The 22,070-nt window shown below is 35.1% G+C and overlaps 2 protein-coding genes across 6 annotated transcripts in view; both read left to right on the top strand.

The window, feature by feature from the left end:
* LOC126827703 (serine/threonine-protein kinase WNK3) overlaps positions 1–12,366 on the top strand; it is a 37,195-nt gene extending 24,829 nt beyond the window's left edge. For 4 of the 5 annotated variants that reach the window (XM_050557164.2, XM_050557163.2, XM_050557165.2 and 1 more), the window contains 6 exons: positions 223–416; positions 767–980; positions 1,399–1,587; positions 2,023–4,002; positions 5,247–5,335; positions 6,669–12,366. In XM_050557164.2, the coding sequence (XP_050413121.2) occupies positions 223–416; positions 767–980; positions 1,399–1,587; positions 2,023–4,002; positions 5,247–5,335; positions 6,669–7,623 (3,621 nt within the window). In that variant the 3' untranslated portion in view covers positions 7,624–12,366. The remainder of the gene's footprint in view (positions 1–222; positions 417–766; positions 981–1,398; positions 1,588–2,022; positions 4,003–5,246; positions 5,336–6,668) is intronic. The other variant, XM_050557166.2, reaches the window with a different exon arrangement.
* Positions 12,367–18,670: 6,304 nt separating this feature from the next.
* LOC130013647 (uncharacterized protein K02A2.6-like) lies at positions 18,671–20,519 on the top strand. The gene has a single exon (XM_056102496.1). The coding sequence runs from the start codon at positions 19,113–19,115 to the stop codon at positions 20,298–20,300; it is 1,188 nt and encodes a 395-aa protein (XP_055958471.1). The 5' UTR covers positions 18,671–19,112; the 3' UTR covers positions 20,301–20,519.
* Positions 20,520–22,070: the final 1,551 nt, after the last annotated feature.

The following is a 22,070-nucleotide window of genomic DNA, read 5'->3' on the forward strand; positions in this document are numbered from 1 at the left end:
CACTTCTGAGATTTTGAAAAACCTGATTTAAATTATCATTGCTTGTAGATTAAATACTAATAAATAGAGTTAACTTAAAGCCTAATAATAAAAAGATTAAACACTTTTGCACATCTACTAATATTTAACCTGAAGCCATTGTAAATAGTGTCAAACAGATTGTTGTTGAGAGAGTACTTGTTATGTCATTAATGTTTAACATAAGTGTGTTTATATTTGCAGGCAAGTAACCTCAGTCATCTAGATATCAGTGCTGCCCAGCAACATCAGAATCATATACTACAAGCAGGCGGATCACACGTCACAGGTGGAACGACTTCGCTAGTGTCTGGTACAGCTCCTACAACAATGCCATCAATCAGTTCAAGTCAATCTGTTAGTTGTATTCAAGAAGAACCAGCTAATTCACGTGACAGGTAATTTATGACCCAAGACTGAGAAAATTGTTTGTTTAAATGATTTGTGATTATCTGGGCATTTAATCACTTTATACTAAATGTATGAAAAACAGATATTTAATATATAGTTGAGGCTTTAATACTGATATGTATTATTTTACAGAAAGTTTCTACTTGTTTCATAAAAATTATAAAATTTTATTTTTTTTAATTTGTTTATTAACCTTTTTATACTATGGATATATTTACATATATATTCTGCTCCTTACCCAAATTATCTTATTGTTCTATGAAATATATTATAACCTTCATTGAATCTACTGTGCATATAATATTATTATTTTATCATAAACATTATATTTATTCAGTGAAACTGACTCGGCTGGAGGAACAGCTTTGGATAAATCCAAAAGAAAATCTAGGAATAAACGTAGAAAGACTGCAGAGAAGATGCCAAGATTAAAAGTTCTTTCACTTGATAAAGAAGAAATTGAATGTGAATTAGAATTGTCTAATCGAACAATTTTGACTTTTAAGTTTGCCTTAGAGAATGACAAGCCTGATGAAATTGCCCAAAATCTGGTAAATTTCTATTTTCTACAGTGTACTATAGTTAATAAATAAGTAATAAAGTTTAAATATCCCAATATGTTTTCTCTTCGTCAGAAACAATCTAACGTTTGGAGTATTCCAGACTGAACCTTGAGGAAAATTTATTATAAAGATTATGAAAAAGTAATAAATTTTGAATGTCACGCTATATTTCCTTTTCGTTAGTGACAGTATAAACGTTTCAGTATTCGAAACCGAACCTTGCTGAATATTTTTTTTAAAAAACATTTAATTTCTGAATAGCAGTTCACACAAGCTTAATATTGAGACATGACATTCTGACGTTATTTTGTCATCATTCCCTCAACTCCCATACTCTGTCAAGGAATATATACTGGTATGGGGAATAAAAATGTGCTGACACTGAAAAACAAGTTTTGTATTGTAGGTTGACAATGATCTGTTGACTAAAGCTCAGACACCAGCTATTATTGGTTTGTTAATGGAAGTTATACATATGGTGGAAGAGAATCCGGAAACGGCTGTAAATTATTGCGTTACAGCTAATATAACACCTTCTTCTAGTCCCTGTACCATCAGACGTACACGTATTCAATCTGACACGGATTCCGCCAAGGTGAATATCATTTATATAACTTCCTCGATTATTTAGATATACTGAAACATAATGATAAAGCATCACTTTTATAATAATTGATTGTTAATCTTGTATTTCTGAATGTAACATTATCAGATCACGACAATAACGTGAGTGATTTTTTTTCAAAATTGCGTAAAGGATCCCCAGATCAATTGTCTCAAACACAAAAACTTGAATTTCACGAGAAAGGGAATATTGAATATAATGATTTTATGGTGCAGAGATGGGGTATGAAATGTGGTGGTGAAAAAGCTAGGGTCAGTACAACTAACATACAGTATGCATATGCTTGACTGCTTAGAAATTGTAGTTTGATAGTTTTAGTGTTGGACTTTTAACCGTTTCTTATTTTGTAACTGTGCTAAAAATAACATCCCACAATTACAAGAATCTTTTTTATTATTATTTCAGAAATTAAACTTTGATGAAGCTGAATCTACCACTAAGGAAGGATCTGAGAAGACTGATCCAAATCATCATGTTACAGACACCAATAAAAGTGACTCAACAGTCATAATTAGTAATCGCAAGAAATTTTTCGTTAGTCGAGTAAATGATAGTTTACCAGTAGAATCTAAAATATCTGAAGATGATGTAGAAGAAGCAACAGCCACAACTCCAGAAAATCAGCCATACCAGTCAACACCTGTGGTTAGTGGAACGGCTCTCCCAGATTCTTCCCTACCCACTGAATCAGATGTTTCTTGGAAGAGTACAACCTATCCACCAAATGTGCCAATAGACTTGACTGATTTAAAAGAAAAGCTCAGCCAGATTTCATCGTCTCAAAAGCTAGCTGCTGGAAACCAATCAACTGCAGTTACTCCTGGAGATTTTCCTCAAACACCATATCCAGAACAGCAACAGATGGTCCAGGATCAACAACAACCAAACCTACCATCTCAAGTATCATATTTAGCTGGTAACCTACAAATTCCTGGATCTCAGAGCCCACAGCATGGACAACAACCGCAAATTCCCCAAGATGTTAACCAGTCTCTTCCACAAACAAGTCAGACATCTTGGCAACCAGGCCATCAGAAAATGAACCCTCCCTCAACAGCACAAATTTCTCAATATGCAGGACAGCAACCCATGTTTGGTTATCAATATCCTCAAGGACAAGGAATGTATTATCCACAGTTTGTTCCACCAGAAATGATGATGACGTATCAACAGCAACAGTTTCAGTATCTTCAGCAACTACAACAACAGCAACAACAAAATCCCCAGTTTGCGATGCCCCCTCAGTTCATGTTTCCTAACTATATGTTCCCTCAGGGTCAGATGCCCATGTATCCACAATACATGAACCAATCACAGCCACCTCATATACAGGGAGAAGCCAGTGGAAGCAATGGAGGCTCTCCACCAAGATCACCATCTCAATCAAGGCGAATATTAAGGGAGGAAGGGTCTTCTGATGCTCTCAACCAGGCTCACAGTCAATATTCCAGTCAAGATGGAAAAAAAGCAAATATGGGAAATGCTGGTTTGGCTGGATTAGAGCAAGCTATTATTATGAGTTTACATGGACATCGTAGTATGCCATCAAGTGGTACAACACACTCGTCTCCAAACTTTTCTGCCAGCATGCTTCCAACTACCCAGATTTCAACTGAAACTCTTTCAGAACCCACTGAGGTTGAAAAGGGTGATCAGACAACAAAAGCAGAGCCTTCAAGTACTCAGACACAGACAGAACAGTCTGTTAAGAAGTCCAGGTTTACTGTAGAAACTGTAAAAGAAAACCCAGAACAGCAAGGATCAGATGAGGTGGACAGCTCCCCTGATGAAGTACCTGGTACTGGACATGCCAAAGAAACTTCCCAGAAGGGAAGATTTAAAGTCACAACCATTAAAGATGATGTGTCCAACAGATCTATTGAAGAGTCTCCAGTGATTGAAAACTCTCAGGTGGTGGATTCAGAAACTAACACATTGGTGGACAAGGCAAGTTCACCAGCCCAATTTACTAACAAACAAAAATCACAATCTTCTTTAGAATTTACTCGAGCTGCAAGTATAAGTAGATTGCTAGAACGCCTTTATAGACAAGTTCCCACAAGTTCCTCTACCTTAGGCAAAAAAGAAGGCCTTACTTTGCAAATGCATAGAGCAGCTTCTTTTGATATAGATGCTAGTATTCCCGCTCGTAAGACCAAACGTTCTGTCTCTCTTGCATGCCTCCCTTCTTTTATATACTCTTCTTCTGACATTGGTGATGGCTCCCATGATATTCTCCCATCCCACCTCCGTAATAGGAGGGGCTCTATGAGATCCCCAGGTGACCGGCTCATGCCTGCTGACTCAGTTGACTCTTCAACGCAAACCTCCCCAGCGGTGGTTAAGAAATCACCCCAACTGCGAACACCTTTAATACGGCAAGAGGTAAATATACAAGTATTATGCATAATCAGGCTAAGCGTAATAATATCGATGAAGAATTATAATGAAGTCAGCACATTTAAAAAAACTTATTTGCATTTTAATTTAACAATTTGTTTTAATATGTTCAGTTTTGTTCGTCTTTCATTTTGATGTATTTTAATGTTTTATTTTTTGTCTTTTTTTTTTTATCTTTTTATTGTTTATCTCCTAATGTGCTGAATGTGTAACCATGTTAGCACACCACGATCCCAATTCAAGTCAATCCTTAAAGTGTGATCAGACCCCTCTTAACATTTTAACCTTTGCCAATATGTTTTAAGTATTTCTTTGCTTTAAGTGTTCGTCCAACCCCGTTATTTATTTCACAATTCCTCCCTCGCTTTCCACACATCACACCATTCTAAGAAATAACCTGTTAGTCTCACATCTGTTGACACGACTACAAACCCAATTCCAGATTGTTCAGGTTCTGGGTCTCAACAAGCAGCTCCATTAAACTTGAGTGTATAGAGTCATTTTTCAGACTGGTTGGAGATGGGGAAATTCCCGCACACCGAGTTAGGCCCGCGTTTCCATTGGCGTGAAGGTCGGTAGAATGAAAATGTAGTGAGACTGTTTCCATGTAAGCTATTCTGCACACAGAGTAAACAAAAGTAGCTTAATGAGTGACTTCGTTGCACCTGAAGTGTGGGCATGTGGATATTTATCTCTGGCTTACATTCACGGGTTCTATTTCACAAAGTCAATCAATTGCTCTTGTTTTCTGCAATTCAGCTTGCAAATTGAAGATTTTTTGGATATGGTGTTCTTATAAAAAGGCGGCGACTGAAACAAACAATGTCCGGCTCAATGCTGTAAAAAGAAATACTCATACTTATAACATCATATACATGGGATTCCCCAAACATTTCAGTGGTTTTTCTATACACATGGAATAAAAAAAAAAATAGCATGCAGAAACGCTGTGCTTTTCTACTGCCGAAGGCATGAAAAGCTGGTCCACAACTTCACATGGTTATGAATCTGTATCCCTAACACACCCGTAACCCAGACTACTCATAAATGAATTTTTCATATGTAAATGACCTACCAACTAACCTGATGTCCCTGCAAACCAGGCTGATGTCCTTTCTAACCAATCTGAAAATAAACAATACCCTTTGTGTTTTACCCTCAAATGACATCTTGTTTTGATATAGATAGTAGAATATATGTTTAAACTTTATTACTGAACAATTTTATAGAAAATAGAAGAAGAATCACCTAGTAGTGAGGAGAAGAAGAAAATTTATAAATTAGAAGAAGATATTGAATATAAAGAATTATGTTTGAGGTAGGAAAAGTCTTTTCTTGTAAACAGCATTGTAAATTTATATATATGATTAATAACTTTGTATTTATGCTTGAATTTGAATGAGCTTTTTCCCCTTAAAAAAACTGTATCCTATGCCAAATAGTTATGCCAACATTTATAAAAAAGGCTGAAACTTTTGCTATTGAAATCTTTTGTTCTGCTTATTTTTATATCTGCTAGCAATTATCTATTTCATCTATACAATATTAAAAAAAAATGTATAAAAAATAGTGTAATTTTAACAAGATTTATTAAGGAATTCTAAATAAGTTTTTTTGCTAACTAAAATTTTTTATGAACTTTATTTCAATTTAGTAATTGCCCTGTAACTCAAGTTTTTATTTTTACATGTTTATGAAGTAACACATTATTTTTGTTTTTATTATGATAATATGTTATTAATACTGTATGTTATTAATTGACATTATTTATTTAGAAGAGAAATTATTGATCGCTACTGCTTACACTGGACTGTGAACATAGTATATGGTGTAGATTTAAAAGATCTTAAACTCTTGAAATATATTTGTTTTCCATTGAATTTTTACACATACATGTAGATATCAACAGCACCCATTTTGATTAAGAAAATTCAGTTGTCATTTGTGAACAAGTTTGGGAATAAGACACCTGTTGCAGACATTGTCAGGCACATACATGTATTCAGGCTTTGTCGGGCACAATTCTTTGGTGCCTGTCATTATGTTGGGAACAGCCTCATCTTTTTACTGTGTTTTTATTGATATTTTTAATACTTGTCCGACACAAAAGTATTTCCAGGTCTGCTTGTAAGAATACTACCCTTATTTGTTTAGTTTAAGATGCATTATGTAAATCAGCCTATTGCAGGTCTTTATTTTGGACTTTGGCTTCAAATGTTATATAAAATTTATTATTTAGAGATTTATTCATTTGATAATCAACTTTCTAACTCATTGCAGAGATTTAAACGGATTAAAACATGGTTGCCATTTAATGATTTAATTTAAAAATGGCAACGCATGGCTAAGTCTCCAATAACAAGTACCATTGTTAAGATAATAAACAATCTATGCCACATCTTGTCAAAGCTTCAAACAGTGATAAATTCACCCAGAATCAATTTGAATGAAATTTTCAATATATTTATTTTTCATTATTTATTTTTAAACTTTTATAGTAAGAATGGCCAGCTCTATCTAAATATTACATAATGCACCCTTAAGATTAATTGAAATGGCGGTCTACCAGATTGTTATTTCTCTTGAAATTCAATCAAACCTACCGTCAGATTTTCGTTTGTAAAATAATTCTGTTTTTTTGTAAATTTCAGACACCAGAAAGAGAGAAATCAATTTCAGTGTATGCAACAAAAAGAGATGGCAGAATTTCTTCAGAAGAAGGGTTTATCAATGGCTTGTTTGATGACACCTATCACTACTGGCAGTACAGTATCATCAGCTTCAATCAGTCCGATACTAGGAGTTGGGGGTATACCCATATCTCCCGTCGTTATGACTACCATGCCAGCAAATCAACGAAGAAAGTCGATCGACAAGCAAGGCAAAACATTCTCCGAAGACTTCTTCAAATACACTGATCTTTCGTTGCCGGCAAAAGCACCTCCGAAACAAGATTCTAAAAAGAGTTTAAATGAACTGAAACAAGAGATGGAGAAGTCTGGTTGGGACTCGAAATCTGTAGTGTCTAGTGATAGTAATACAGCTGTAGCTAGTGGTAATAATACTATTAAACAAAGTGATAGTTTAAATATGAACAATATTGATAGGAATATACCAGAACGACAAGTTCCTAGTAGGAAGTCCAGTGTAGATTTAACAAATATGAGCCAAAACTTCATTCCAGATCAATTCCGGCAACAACAGCTCCTGCAATCCATGTTTCAACCTATGTTTCCATATAATCAGTACTCCAGCTTTCCAGCTTCTGGCACCAGTACACCAAATCCATATTATCCTTACGCTACCCCCTCCAGAATGAACATGCCGCAACAAGGAATGGTCCAGCAAGGAATGCCCCAAGGAATGCCACAACAGATGCCCCAACAGCAAAGTATTCCTCAAGCTATGAACCAGCAACAGGGAATCCCCAAAATTATGTCACAACCGGGATTATCACAGGGTATTCCCCTTGGAGTTCCTCAAGGAATAAGTGCTAGCAAGATACCTGTTACCGCCTTACAGTCAAATATTCCTTCGCAGAGCATTAATAGTGGTAGTGGCGTGGTGCCACACAGTAATAATATTAATAATCAAGGAAAAGAATAGACTCTTCCTCGTCTTTCAAACTTATCAAATATTTTCGCTATGCTTTTTTTCTTGGGTTTTGTATGAATGAAAGTACGCCTGGTGTCTGTGTCTTGGAAGAGAATTGGTGCCAATATCCAGTATTACGTCATATAGGAATAGATTCTACAATACAAACAGAAAAAAATACGGACATGATATACAATATAAAATAATTATCGCTGTGAATATTTGGAACCAATTAAACTATATGTATTTAATTGTGACATATGGAAGATTACATAAACAAGTATATATACATATATATAAAATATTATTATATATAGTAGATAGCTAATTACGGTTATTGTTGAAGGGAGAAGAAATATCTAAATTGAAGGCCTTTGATTATTTGACAAACAACCAAATTCTTTTTTCTTTTTTTTTTTTGCTTGTCTTCCCTCTGTAGACACTGACAAAAAATGTGCTTTTCATGTGTGCACATAGTGAATGAAATTGTGTTCCCAGTTTAGAAATGGTGGTTGCAGTTGTAATGGTTTTGGCTTGTGTCATGTGAATCCTATGAGAAAGGATTATAGTTTGAAGGGAGGTCTTTCTGCAGAGAATTTTAAAAAAAGTTAGTCTCTTTGCTTTGTAAATAAGAAGATCCAAGTGATTGTACATAAAATTCTTTGTGGATGTTGTTAAGAAAGTTTTGCTATTCGAACACTTAAATGTGAGATTTTAGCATCTGGTGAATGAAGACAAATCAAGTGATGAGAATTAAGGTTATAGTTTATAAAAGCAAGCTTCTATTTATTATAATAGACACATAGACTATTGAGCGATAACTTGAAAGCATGTGCCGATTTTGTATTAAAATATCTGTAATTATCTCCCCTTGTTTTATACAACAACGCACATGTATTATCCCCCTTGTAATATCCCTATATTTAACATTTGCTCACATTACATGCTTCAAATAATTGGGATGATTTACAAGTTTGTAAAAAAAAAAAAAGACAAAAATTATTCTTTAATTTGAGAAATAGTTTGTCGAATTGCAATAATTTTCTGATGTTTGCCTTTTTGTTTTCACGTTAAAGATATGGTTGTCGACAGTATTAACTGTGTCTAAAAAGTTCGAATTTGAATTTATTGTTTCAATTTTGTTGCTTTAAAAATATGATATTAATATAAAATGATTCATGAATGCAAAAAGCCTGGTTTGTATAATATATATTATTTAGATGTAATATAGATGATAGTAATATGTAACGATAGTTGTACGGACGTATGCGAAAAGAACAAGAACATGAACATGTATAAAGATTTACGTTATTTATTTATATAGTTTTGTTTTCCAACAGATTTAATATTTAAATGATTAAGTCTGAAAGATGGAGGATAGTAATCCGGCAATGATAGGTAGAAGTCCTGGTTTACACAGTCTACTGCTGAATTTTCAAATTTTGAGATTAGTGTAAGAATAGTGTGTTTTCGTTCGCTGAGTTTAACTAAACATCCTATCATGGAATTCAATTCTTAAACCGTGAAATCATAGTATTCTTAAAATATTTGTTAATTCCATACAATGTATGTCAAATTGAAGTCTTAACACTTGAATTTCTGAATTTAGACTACTATAACCATGACTTCCACCTATGTATGTTTGGATGTTTGGACAAAGAACTTGATATATCTAATTTGGCTGACAGAAAGTTTTAAAGAAAGAAATTCCATGTTAGCAGAATCCAATGGTTGCTGCATGGAAATATTTTATTCTAGATCCACCATAACAAAAATTCTGATTATTTAAATCATTTTTTTTTACGTTTCATTTTGTTCATACTCTTATCTTCCATCTTAATCATGCTGCCAGGCATTCATTCAAACCAGCAAATATACATATACACAACTATAACAAAGATATACAGCTATTTCTTATTACCAAATAAACGAGAGGTCTTTAGTAGAAAGAGGTGGCACCTGTTTCGGTAGAAATAGAAGTGTTAAGAGAACATATACAAATGTAGGAGAATTATGTATTTACACACCTAACCCGAGAGGGTGAGCAGTAGGCTACACTTGAGATCATTATGCCCGTCATTGAGTTGAGTATTGTAGTCTAACCCAGTCTTGAATGAGACACGCAGAAGGGTCGCCTGCTCAACCTTGTGTGTTTTATTTAGATCTTCCGGTGACTAGTTCGGGTTGAGTGGATGTTAAATGCTAATCCTCTCCTCCAGGATGTTCTGTTGTACATGTACCTCGCCATATTGAAAAAAGGGAGGTAATTTCCATCTACATTTGGGGTTTGTTTTGTGATTTTGGTGTGGATGTATTACATTCAGCAATCCAATTGCCATTAAATGCAGATGGTCAGGCTTCAGGGCCATAATTCACAAACAATCAAATCTCTAAATCCTTACTACAGCTTGAAATCGGGGTAAAAAAATCTTGGATGTGACAACTCGCAATTGCTGATTATAATCAAAATTTGTGATAATTTAAGTTTTGTGAATAAATGGTCAAGGCCCAATGCACAGTTTTAAATTCCTATTTTCAAAACATCTTCAGTATATGAGAAAAGATGTATGGGTTATTGTAATGTTACAAAATTATATTAACCTGCCCCTGTATTCACGAATATTGGTTTGAGTGCCTGGCAGACATGTATTAATTGTTTTGTTTTAAACTGTTGAACTTATTAAGAGCCTTTTTCATTACGTTATAATAAATGCATGATTTTAAGGAAAAAAACTAGTTTTCTTTGTAATTACCAACTACAAGTTATTAACGTGGACTACATCAGTGATTTTTAAACTAATATTGCCTTCGTGCTTTTGATTAAGTTGCTTAAGTGGTATGAGGTAGGCGTAAGATATATAAAAAAAATATTTTGTGAAAGAATCAGTTCGAATGATGTTTATGGCATTTTGAAAAAGAGCTCTTCTTAGTTAGTGGTAAATTACATGAATTGGGTAAAGCCGTGATATTATCAAATTTTAAAACAAAGCTCTTCTTATTATTATCCGTAAACAAAAAAAAGGTGAGAGTTTAATTTACTAGGATTTTATTTTTATGTATTATATGACGAAAGGTATAAATAACATTGATTTAATTTATTATTTACATTTTTTTTCTTTCTTTTTCTTGAAAATTAAATAACTTGGGACAAATATGGACAGTTGTAATAATAATAATTATCAAATTTCCATCTTAAATTTTGTTTGGTCAGATTGCTTGATGAAGGTACCTGTAAGAGTATTGAAAGTTTGAAAAGTTACATGTAATAAACTAAGAAGTAGTAAATCGATAAAGTTGTGTTATTATAAACAGTATCCTATCATCTATTCTAGATGTAGTTCTATTTCATATTACGGCAACAATATACAGATATTAAGGGGAGAGGCTACCCGAAAAAATGTTTTTAATATTAAAGCTATTGAATTCAAAATGTTAAGAGTAGTTAGGAAATGGAAAACTGTCTTTTTTAAAAAAAATTGTTGCCATGTTAATATCTTTTTGGAAAAAAGTATAAACAACTTTGGTATGTCATATCTCTGTGATTAATTAAGGTATCTTCACCAAATTTGCAGGATTTATAAACAAATACCTACCACGGAATCATATCAGATTTTTCGGGTAGCCTTAGTTATTAACAATGTTTAATACAATATATTTACATGTAGACTATCGAAATAACAGTTTTAAAAAATTTAAATCTACATGTCTTTTCGATTCTAGATTTGACTAAAATTAATAGATAAAAAATATTTGAAATTTTGATCGTGAATGTACGAAATACTATTTTGAAAGGCAGTCAGTATTAATAAAGAAATAATAGATTTTATTAGAAATTATATTTAATATATATTGTGTATATAAAGAAATATCAATATAATGGAGATATGTGCAATTTGTATCGTGGACCTCGCTTTTATATTCAATTAATATAAATAAAATCAGTTGTTAACTTACATATCTTTTTTTGAAAATATTGATATTTGATCTTCTTCGTACGTGAAAAATTGTAGTCACAATTCAAATTTTGCAACCTTTAAACTTAAAAATATATTTTCTCAACAGCCGAGGTAAAAATATTTTCAGTTTGTTGTAGAGAACCGGATTTACCTCAAGGGAACCTAACTTAATTACGTGACAAGGAGGAGGGGTGACAAGGAAGAGGGTCGCCTGTCCAACCTCGTGGGTTTTCTCCGGGTCCTCCAGTTTCCTCCCACTGCTAAAGACCCCTATGCGCAAGCAAATTATTGAAATAAAATTAAACCATATGTGAGTACCGAAATGACCTAGTTTGTGTCAGTGGAGGTTAAACCCCATTTCTCTCTCTCTCTCTCTCTAACCATATGTTTGTTCTGAAATGACCTAGTGTGTCAACCCCATTTCTCTCTCTCTCTCTCTTTCTTAAGGAATTAGTCAACAGAAGTTATTTATTTTATCCAACTTAATAAATAATAATAGATTTAAATTAAACTAATTAAACTGCTAAATTAATTATTTCAATTTAACACAGAAACATTTTTGTACTAAAATAATATTTAAATGTAATATTAAGAGAAAGAAACTCCCAATTTGTCCCAAGATATGATCAATTTAAAACCATTTCTATTGTGATAAGATTCAGTATGTAGGTGAGTAACAATTAATGCAAGATGTTGGATATGTAGGTCTTTAATACTAATGTTATATTTTTGAATGGCTCTTGAACAATGCAAATAATAAAAGGGCTTTTTGCAGTAAATACCAAAATAATTTTACAAATGGTGTTGTGTTGTTTTTCTTATAAAGTTGATAAAATAAAGCCTCCAGCATTTCGTAAGAGTGGTGTATCTTAACGTAACCTCCGACAGTCGTACTCAACATCTTGTGAACACTCTACGGACTACATTTTTATACGCCCACATGGAAATGTGGACGTATATTGCCGTCGCCCCCGTCCGTCCTGTCCGTCCATCGTCAAAAAGTTATCATCCAGTTGTTTTAAAATTGATATATGTTGTTTACATTAGTGAGATGAAGAAGCCTATTTAATTTGAATAATTTCCGTTTATTACATTTAGAGTTATGGCCTTTGTTGAACCTTGTGAATGCTCTAATGCCAAAAGTTAACATCCGATATTTAAATTAGTGAAACGAAGAATCCTATTGAATTTATATGCATCATTTAAATTTGTGAAACAGGTCTATTGAATTTCAGTAATTTCCGTCAAAAATTTCTAGAGTTATGGCGGTTGTGAACGTTTGAATGACAAAAGTGATCGTCTGATCTGTATGAAATTTATATGCATTATTTAAATTAGTAAAATGAAAAAGCCTGTCAAATTTCAACAATTTCTGTAAGTTACTTCCAGAATTGAGACTTGTTGTTTCAGTTTGTAGAACTTTGTACGGAACTGTCTTGTTAAGGCCCCCAATTACCTACAAAGACCATTTAGCTGCTGTGGCGTATGTTTCGTTGCCTGGCAACCTATCTTAAAGACTTATAATATGACTTGTTAAGTGAGAGGAAGAATCCTATTGAATTTCAGCAATTCTGATGGCGGCAGACCATTAAATTTCAAAATCTTGGTACCCAAAAATTCTCTGTCTTTTTTGTCTTCTTTTGCATGCCCATTTTTTGGTCTAGAATGGACGAAGAAGATTTGAATTAACATTTTCTGCCAGGTTTGTTAAATATTCATGATTTTGAGGCGGAAGGATAACAGAGTTATCAGGTTGGTTACGGTGATCTATACGGCAACTAGTTACATGTTTTTAGTATGCTTCTTCAAGGTTACTGTACCTCAAAATTTCGGTGGTCAACCTCTTACAAATTTTAGTGCAAACACATGACCATTTGTTCCCCTGTCTGTAGTGAAAAGCATTCAGCCCAACAAAAATTTTGGGAAAAGTTGGAGGTGGGCAAAGGGGCCAGAATTATTGAAGTCAATGGGGCATTAATGGTGGTTTGGCTCCTGATGACTTCAAGAGTTATTTCCCTTGATTACTTTGTCATATCTTGTGAACACTTGAAATTTAAGTGCATTCTTCAGATTAATCAAATGAAGAAGTTAATTACTGCTACAGTTGTTGGCCTTTGTAAGATCTTGTGAATTTTCCATCTACTTGCCTTAGTTAATTAGTGAAACAATGAAGCCTGTGGCATTTCAACAATTTGTGTTAATTACTTCTAGACTTATGGTTCTTTCTCACTTTGTAGAATCATGTGAACATTTTAAAGGGACATTATTCAAGAGCTAAGCTTAAATGCTATGTAAATTATTAATTAGACATTTATTCACTTGTCAATGTTATATAAATTATTAATTAGAAATTTAATCAACCCCCGATGGCATCGGGTGCTTTAGATTTTCAACAGATTTAAATACGATTTTGTGTTTAATGATTTAAATTAACAAGCGGTTATCATGCAAGCTATGCCAACATTTTGCAAGAGATGGACAGAGAACATGCCAAAAATCAGGGGCCATAATCCGTGAAAGTACTGTCCAATATGCACGAATATCGAGGAACCAAGATCTTTGGGATATAAATATATATTTTAAGCACCATCAAAATCGAATAAAAATTGTGACTTCTAGGGTTCCACAACCTTGGTATTGCATACTTTTACACGATGAGCAAACAAGGGGCGCCATTTTGTTTGTCAGTTTCGGTCCAATTTTAACGAAATTCGAACTCGACCATCGCTGAAAAATTTTGACCTATTTTGTTTTTTGGCAATGACAACATATTCGCTTTACATTATTAACTACTATAGCGAGAACTGTCAGCTCTTTATTCACCTGTGCCGAACGAAGTTGGTTGAGGGAAGGGAAGTGGGGATATTGAAATGGGGTAGGTCTGGCGTCCACAATGGCTTTTGGACACTCTAGAGTCTAGGGTTATGGCTCGTGATTACTTTGCAAAAATCTTGTGGATGCTCTCGAGGCTAAAGTTAATATTCGATTGACTTACACACAGTATTTCTTAAAAGGTCACGAGACGAAGAATCCTATTGATTTTCACCGATTTCGGATAATTACTCCCAGATTTATGGCCCTTGATCACTTGTGGATGCTCTAGAGGATAAAGTTAATGAAAAATCTTGTGTTTAAAGCTTGGTGCACACTATGCGACAACTTAAGCGACGATTTTGACGACAAATATCGCCGCAACATAAGTGGAGTGAGCACACTGCACGACGACTTTGGCAATCACGAAAAACAAAATAACCTGTCACGTGCTTAGTCATGTGACATCTCTTAATGTGTTTAAGTCGTTATCGCGTTGAATACTTCAATTAATATTTGTACATGATGATCAGGCAGCGAGTTTATAGTATTCCAAGTAACGAGCTGAAATTGGGCGACTCTTGTATGTATAGAAAACAGGCTACGTGAGGATGAGTCCAGAAATATTCCAGAGTATCCTAAATATAATAAATCCTCTCATTACCAAACAAACAACCAAGATGGGACAACCAATAAGCCCAGGAGAGTGATTGACTGTAACCCTCTGTTTTCTCAGTACAGGTACTGGGGGGGGGGGGTCCATTCTACTTACCATCTATGAATCCTAGGACTATATTATTACTGAGTATATTGCTATATAGACAGAACAATCCACTGGGCCTCACACATTTAATAAGTACCAGAATTGCAAACTTAACTTCAATTTGTTAGGCCTAAATTAGACTACCCGAGCCACTTATACATGCAACAGAAAAAAATTCCGAGAAACCTCGTGTGTGGTTATGTCACATGAGAAGAATAAGCAAAAATGATTGGTTTAATAGGTGAATTTATTTCCTTGGTCGTCGCTTATCTTGTCGCCGGTGAGCACATTACACGATTTGTTGCCGACGAAGCAACGACTTTGGCGATCATATCAAACATGTCTGATATTGGCGACCATCGCCGCGACGAAAAATCGCTAACGACCGAGTGCACACACTAGGCGAGTTTTTTCATCGTCGGCGACCGAAATCGCCAATGTCACCGCGTAGTCGTGCGCCAGGCTTAAGGTCATGAGACGAAGAAGCCTCTTGATTTTTAACTATTTCCGATAATTACTGCCAGAGGTATGGCTAAACTACAGACTTTCCTAGGTCTTTATACCAAACCTACGCCAGTTAACTGTACCCTTAAGTGAATTCATCAAGAAAAACGACATATTCCAGTGGACTGGTAGCCATCAAACAGCGTTCGACGAAATCAAAGACAATATTAGTGAGCAAACAACTCTAACCTACTTTGATTAAACGAAACCTATAACGTTACAAGTTGACGCATCTTTAATAGGTTTGGGTGCCAATCTACTACAAGAAAACAAGCCAATCGCCTTTGCAAGCAAAACTGTAACAAACGTAGACTCTCGCTACGCCAACATTGACCGTGACTACTTGCTATTGTTTTTGGTTGTGAGAGATTTCAAACATATCTATATGGTCGAACCTTCATAATAGAATCAGACCATAAACCACTGGAAGCCATATACCTCAAACACCTAGTTTCGGCACCACCACGTCTTCAACGCAACGCAAGAATATAGTGCCATACAGGACATGGATGTACACATTCATGACATTATGCCAAATTTCACAAACGACATGACTGACAAGATCAAAGTTGCAACTCAGCAAGATCAAAAACTAATAATTCTGAAAGATGATTTACTATGGATGGCCTAACACTATTAAAAATGTCCTAATGTCTATCAAGCCATATTGGACATACATAGAAGAAGAGTATCCTACTCAAGGGACCGAGAATCATTTTCCAGATTCATTAAAACAGGATATTCCCCAGAGACTCCATGAAGCTCATCAGGGTGTTGAAAAAAAAAACTAAGCTGAGAGCCAGTACGTCTGTGTTTTGGAGGAATCTGAATTCCGATACAGTCAATATCACAAAAAATTGTGCCAAAATTACTCGCCACAATAATCCAAAGAGCCCCTCATACCATCCGATATACCATCAAAACCATGGCATACCATCGGAACAGACTTATTCAACGATAGAGAATACCCCCTTATTTCAGATTATTATTCAAAGTTTCCCTTTGTGCGAAAATTGCCACAAGGAAATGCCACAATAAAACCGTCACTGATCTAACCAAACAAATTTTCAGCGAGCATGGCACACCAAGGATTGTGCGTTCCGACAACGGACCACGATGTGATGGACAAGCATACAGAGACTTAGCAAACAGATATGGTTTCCAACACATTACAAGTTCGCCGCATTGTCAAATCAAAATAGTAAAAAGAACATTAAAGAAAGCGGTAGAGACCCAAACTGATCAAAATATTGTCCTTCTATGTCTTCAAGGTACGCCAGTTGACAACAAACTCCCATCACCAGCTGAACTACTTTATGGAAGACCTGTTCAAGACAACTTGGCTCGAAAACATAACCTTGGTGAAAACGACGGAATCGTTGATATTCTGAAGCAACGTCTGTAGTATTTATAATGTAGTATTTATGGTTACGCTTCGTATTATTATTATTACGTTATGTATGACGTCATACCGGTAGAATATTCTGGTGTTCATTTTACCCATAGTGCTTTGGTGTACATTTGCTTCTGGTAATAAAAGATGTCCCCGATCAAGTTTTGATGTGTCCGTGGTTTATCGTTCTTTAGGAACCTTATCATTTTGTATGTATGAGTATACTACTATTGGCGACGAGGATGGGATCTACGATAATTGGGACACTGTGGCGTTAAACTGATCATTGTAACAGAATTGTTTTTGAAGCGTGGAAATGCCGTCGGACATCGGAAGAATCGACGAGTTCGATGAAAACAAAGAAAAGTGGGACAGTTATGTTGAGCGTTTAGAACAATATTTTTTAGCGAATGAAGTAACTGATGATAAACAAGTGCCGATGTTGTTGACCCTTGTGGGTTCTTCAACGTACGGACTAATGAAGAGTATTTTAGCACCGGATTTGCCTAGTACCAAGTCTTATAGGGAGCTTGTCGAGGCCTTGAAAAATCATTTTTCACCTACGCCAGTCGTGATCGCTGAGCGTTTTAAGTTTCATCAGAGAAACCAGAAAGAGGAGGAAAATGTGTCTAATTATTTAGTGGCACTAAAACAGTTAGCAACTACATGTGATTTTGGAGAATTTTTGAGTCAGGCACTGCGAGATAGACTTGTATGTGGTTTGAAAGATGCTGCTATACAGAGAAAATTATTGGCTGTAGCCAATCTTGAGCTAAAAAATGCCGTAGAAATCGCTGTTGCAATGGAGCTAGCAGTTAAAAACAGTTTGGAATTAAAACCCAACAATCAAGATTTTAATTCATCTAGTAAGCCAGTGAATAAGATAGTGCATCACAAGAAGTCAACCACAAATTATCAGTATAAAAATCCTCATAGTGGAAATAAATACAATAGTTATAATAATTCATCCAATAGTAAGGGACTGTCTAAAGGCCATAATGTGTCGAGATGCTTTCGTTGTGGAAACCACCATCAGCCAAACAAGTGTTCTTTTAGAACATCTGAGTGTTTTGTTTGCTCGCAGAGGGGCCACATAGCCAAAATGTGCCCAACCAAGAGAAATAAGGGTTATGATACTCATTATTTAACTGAAGATGAAGACGATAGGTTTGGTTTATATTCAGTCTACCACGCCAATGGTGATAAATCGCCCTACCTCGTTGAAATGTCTGTTAATGCTGTTCCAACCATATTGGAAGTGGACACAGGTGCTGCTTTGACTGTATTTCCAGAGGGTGCTGTTTCCGAGAAATTTGGTAACATTTCACTACACAAGTCAGAAGTTCTAATGAAAACCTATTCTGGAGAACAACTGCCTGTACTTGGACAGTTTGATGCCATAGTTAAATACAACAACCAGCAGGCAACTTTACCAATTATCGTAGTGAAGGGAGATAACCCTATACTTTTAGGTAGAAATTGGCTGGAAAAAGTTAAATTAGACTGGTCTAATGTTTTTCGTGTAGAGGCAATCAAGAATGACCCAACAGGAAAAACCTATTGCTTTTGCGTCCAGAACATTAAGTTCCAGCGAGAAAAATTATTCGCAATTAGAGAAGGAGGCGATGTCAATCATATTTGGTGTCAAGAAGTTCCACCAGTATTTGTATGGGCGATCTTTTATTCTTGAGACTGATCATAAACCATTGACAACGATCCTAGGTCCACATGCAGCAGTACCAACACTGGCAGCTGCACGACTCCAGAGATGGGCATTGATTCTTCCTGCCTATAACTATGAAATAGTATACCGACGTTCTGAAGATCACTGTAATGCTGATGCGATGTCCAGATGTCTAGTTAACGAGTCTGAATCAAGCACATCCGAAGAAGCAGATATTTACTATTTCACATATTTAAATGAACTTCCTGTCAACAGTCAGAAAATTGCAGAATCAACTCGAAATGATCCCGTTCTATCGCTTGTCTCCAGTATACATTAACTTGATGGCCAAATATTGTACATCAGCCAAATCTAGAGTTGAGTACAGATCAAGGTTGTTTACTTTAGGGTATGAGAGTCATTATACCTGCAAAATTCCGTGAACGTTTACTTAATGACTTACATGAAGTCCATCCTGGTATGTCGAGCATGAAGTCACTAGCGAGAAGCTACATATGGTGGCCTTCAATCGATCAAGATATAGAAGATAAAGTGCGCGGCTGTGGAATTTGTTTAGCACTAAGAAAATCACCACCAGCCTCACCATTGATACCTTGGAAATGGCCTAAACGCGTGTGGCAACGATTGCACATCGATTTTGCTGAATTTCAGAGACGGCATTTCTTAATAGTTATTGATAGTTTTTCCAAGTGGCTTGAAGTATTTCATATGACCAGTACTACATCCCGTAAAACCATAGAAACTTTAAGAACATTATTTGCATCATATGGTCTTCCAGAGGATGTGGTATCAGATAACGGTCCTCAGTTTATCAGTTATGAATTCAAGGATTTTCTAAGTAAAAATGGAGTGCGTCAAATTTTAACTCCACCATATCATCCTGCATCAAATGGAGCTGCGGAAAGATCAGTACAAACCGTTAAACAAGGTTTATTGAAACAAATTATGGAAGGTCATACCAACCAAACTCTACAACATAGACTTGATAACTTTTTATTAACATACAGAATTACTCCACACACTGTAACTGGGTGTGCACCAAGCGAGCTGTTTTTGAAAAGACAAATTCGTAATCGGTTTACATTGTTGAAACCAAATCTTGAACAGACTGTCACTCATAAACAAGAGCTGCAAGCAAAGAATCATGACAGCCGAGTTAGAGTGCGTTCATTTGAAGTCGGACAATTCGTTCAGGTTAAAAACTTTCAAGGAGACATTAATAGGTGGCTTCCTGGTCGTATAACAAAAAAATTAGGTTTACAGACCTTTCTTGTCCGAACCGGGGGTAAAATTCGTTATTGTCACATTGATCATTTGTTACCTGGTAATGATACTGTCGATTCAAATGGTAACAGTCCAACCGATACAGAGATTGATATAACATCATCTAAACCGTTAGTACCCGATTATGGACCAGATTTGTTATTGCCTAATCTTTCTAATACTGCATGTACTTCATCGACTACAAGTACTCAAGCAACAAGTATTGATACTCCAACATCACCCGTCAAGCCAGTTGATACCAAACAACGTTACCCACAGAGAGTTCGAAAACCACCAGAGAAGTTAACTATGTGAACTATTTGTGTGAAATTTTTAAATAATTAACGGTTTTTTTGTTTTGTTCCCTCAAATAGAGACATTTTAGTTTATGTGAACAGTACAACTTTTTAAAGGGGGAGGAATGTAGTATTTATGGTTACGCTTCGTATTATTATTATTACGTTATGTATGATGTCATACCGGTAGAATATTCTGGTGTTCATTTTACCCATAGTGCTTTGGTGTACACGTGCTTCTGGTAATAAAAATGTCCCCGACCAAGTTTTGATGTGTCCGTGGTTTATCGTTCTTTAGGAACCTTATCATTTTGTATGTATTAGTATACTACAACGTCAAAGTACCCAAAAGCAGAGCCATGATAAACACTCAAAGGCGTTATCTACTCTACTTCCAGGCCACGGGTCCGTATCCAGAATCCAACAACCAAGAGATGGGAATCACCTGTCTTCGATAATGCAGTTAGAGTCATTCCACGATCCTACATAGCCACAACTGATTCAGCACGAACATTACACCGGAATAGATCACAATTAAGAGACATTCCACGAAACACTAAAAATGTTCATTTTGAAGATTCTCCTGATCATAATCCAATTAAGCAACAACCTGCTAAACAACCAGAACCAATTACCCAATGCCCACAACAACAACGACGACCCTCAGAATTAAAGACCACAAAAAACTATTACACAACACCGAGTGGACGCACTGGCAAAAGTCCAGCGCGTTTGGATGTGTAACTGTACATATTAACTTTACGAAAAAACTAAAATGTGCTTATTTGAACAATTTTTAAAGTTAAAGACTTACAAGTTAATTTCAGTCATTGTCATAATATTAATAATATGTTTTATTTTAGAAAAACAGGGATGTTATAGTTCCAGCTACAGGCAGTTATAACCGTCATCCCTGCCACAATATTATCACTGCCATAGTGGACTGGTCTAAACCCCCTGTTCATTAAGCCTCAGTAGACTGACCCAAAAACCATGCCTTTTAGAACTTCCTGTTAAGAATATGTAGTATAATTGTTCACTATTTTAAAAGTATAAAAACAACACTTTTATGTTTCATTATCATAAAGATTGTGACAATATATAATCGTTTAAGCTCTTCAGACGAACAAATATATTGATTTTCAATGATTTCTGTTAACTAGAACAGCTAAATCCATGATATTAAATACTTGTGTATTCAACCTAGCCCGACAAATTGTACACACTTTGAAAAAATCAACAGCTAAGAAACATGGTGTCCTCATACAGAATATCATCTATTCTAATCAACTTAATGAATGTTTTTTTCTTCAATATTACGATGTTATAATCGATTTGATAAATAGTAAATTTTCACCTAATCAACTTAATGAATGTTTTCTTCTTCAATATTACGATGTTATAATCGATTTGATAAATAGTAAATTTTCACCTAAGCATCCAATGCAACCTTATAAAGTACGTAAGAAAAAACTTGATGTATTTTGTAAAATCATTTTTACAGATAAACATATACAAGACTTTGGACTGAATAGAATCTTTAGAGACCGATCAGTAATTAAATCTCGACCAGATCCTATTCTAAAAATTTCACCTACAGTCGTATACAAATTTTTACACCTCCAATTCGTAATAAAATATTTAACTACCAGGAAACTGAACACCTTAACGTACAAGAATTTATTGACATTTACGATAATACAACATGTCAATGCGCCAACACACCCTTTAAAGATAAGTTTCATGACCATATACTGACAGGAAACGTCGATATTGTTGCAGATAAAAA

Source organism: Patella vulgata, chromosome 7 (genome assembly GCF_932274485.2).
Source record: "Patella vulgata chromosome 7, xgPatVulg1.2, whole genome shotgun sequence".
In the NCBI taxonomy this organism is placed as follows: domain Eukaryota; kingdom Metazoa; phylum Mollusca; class Gastropoda; family Patellidae; genus Patella; species Patella vulgata.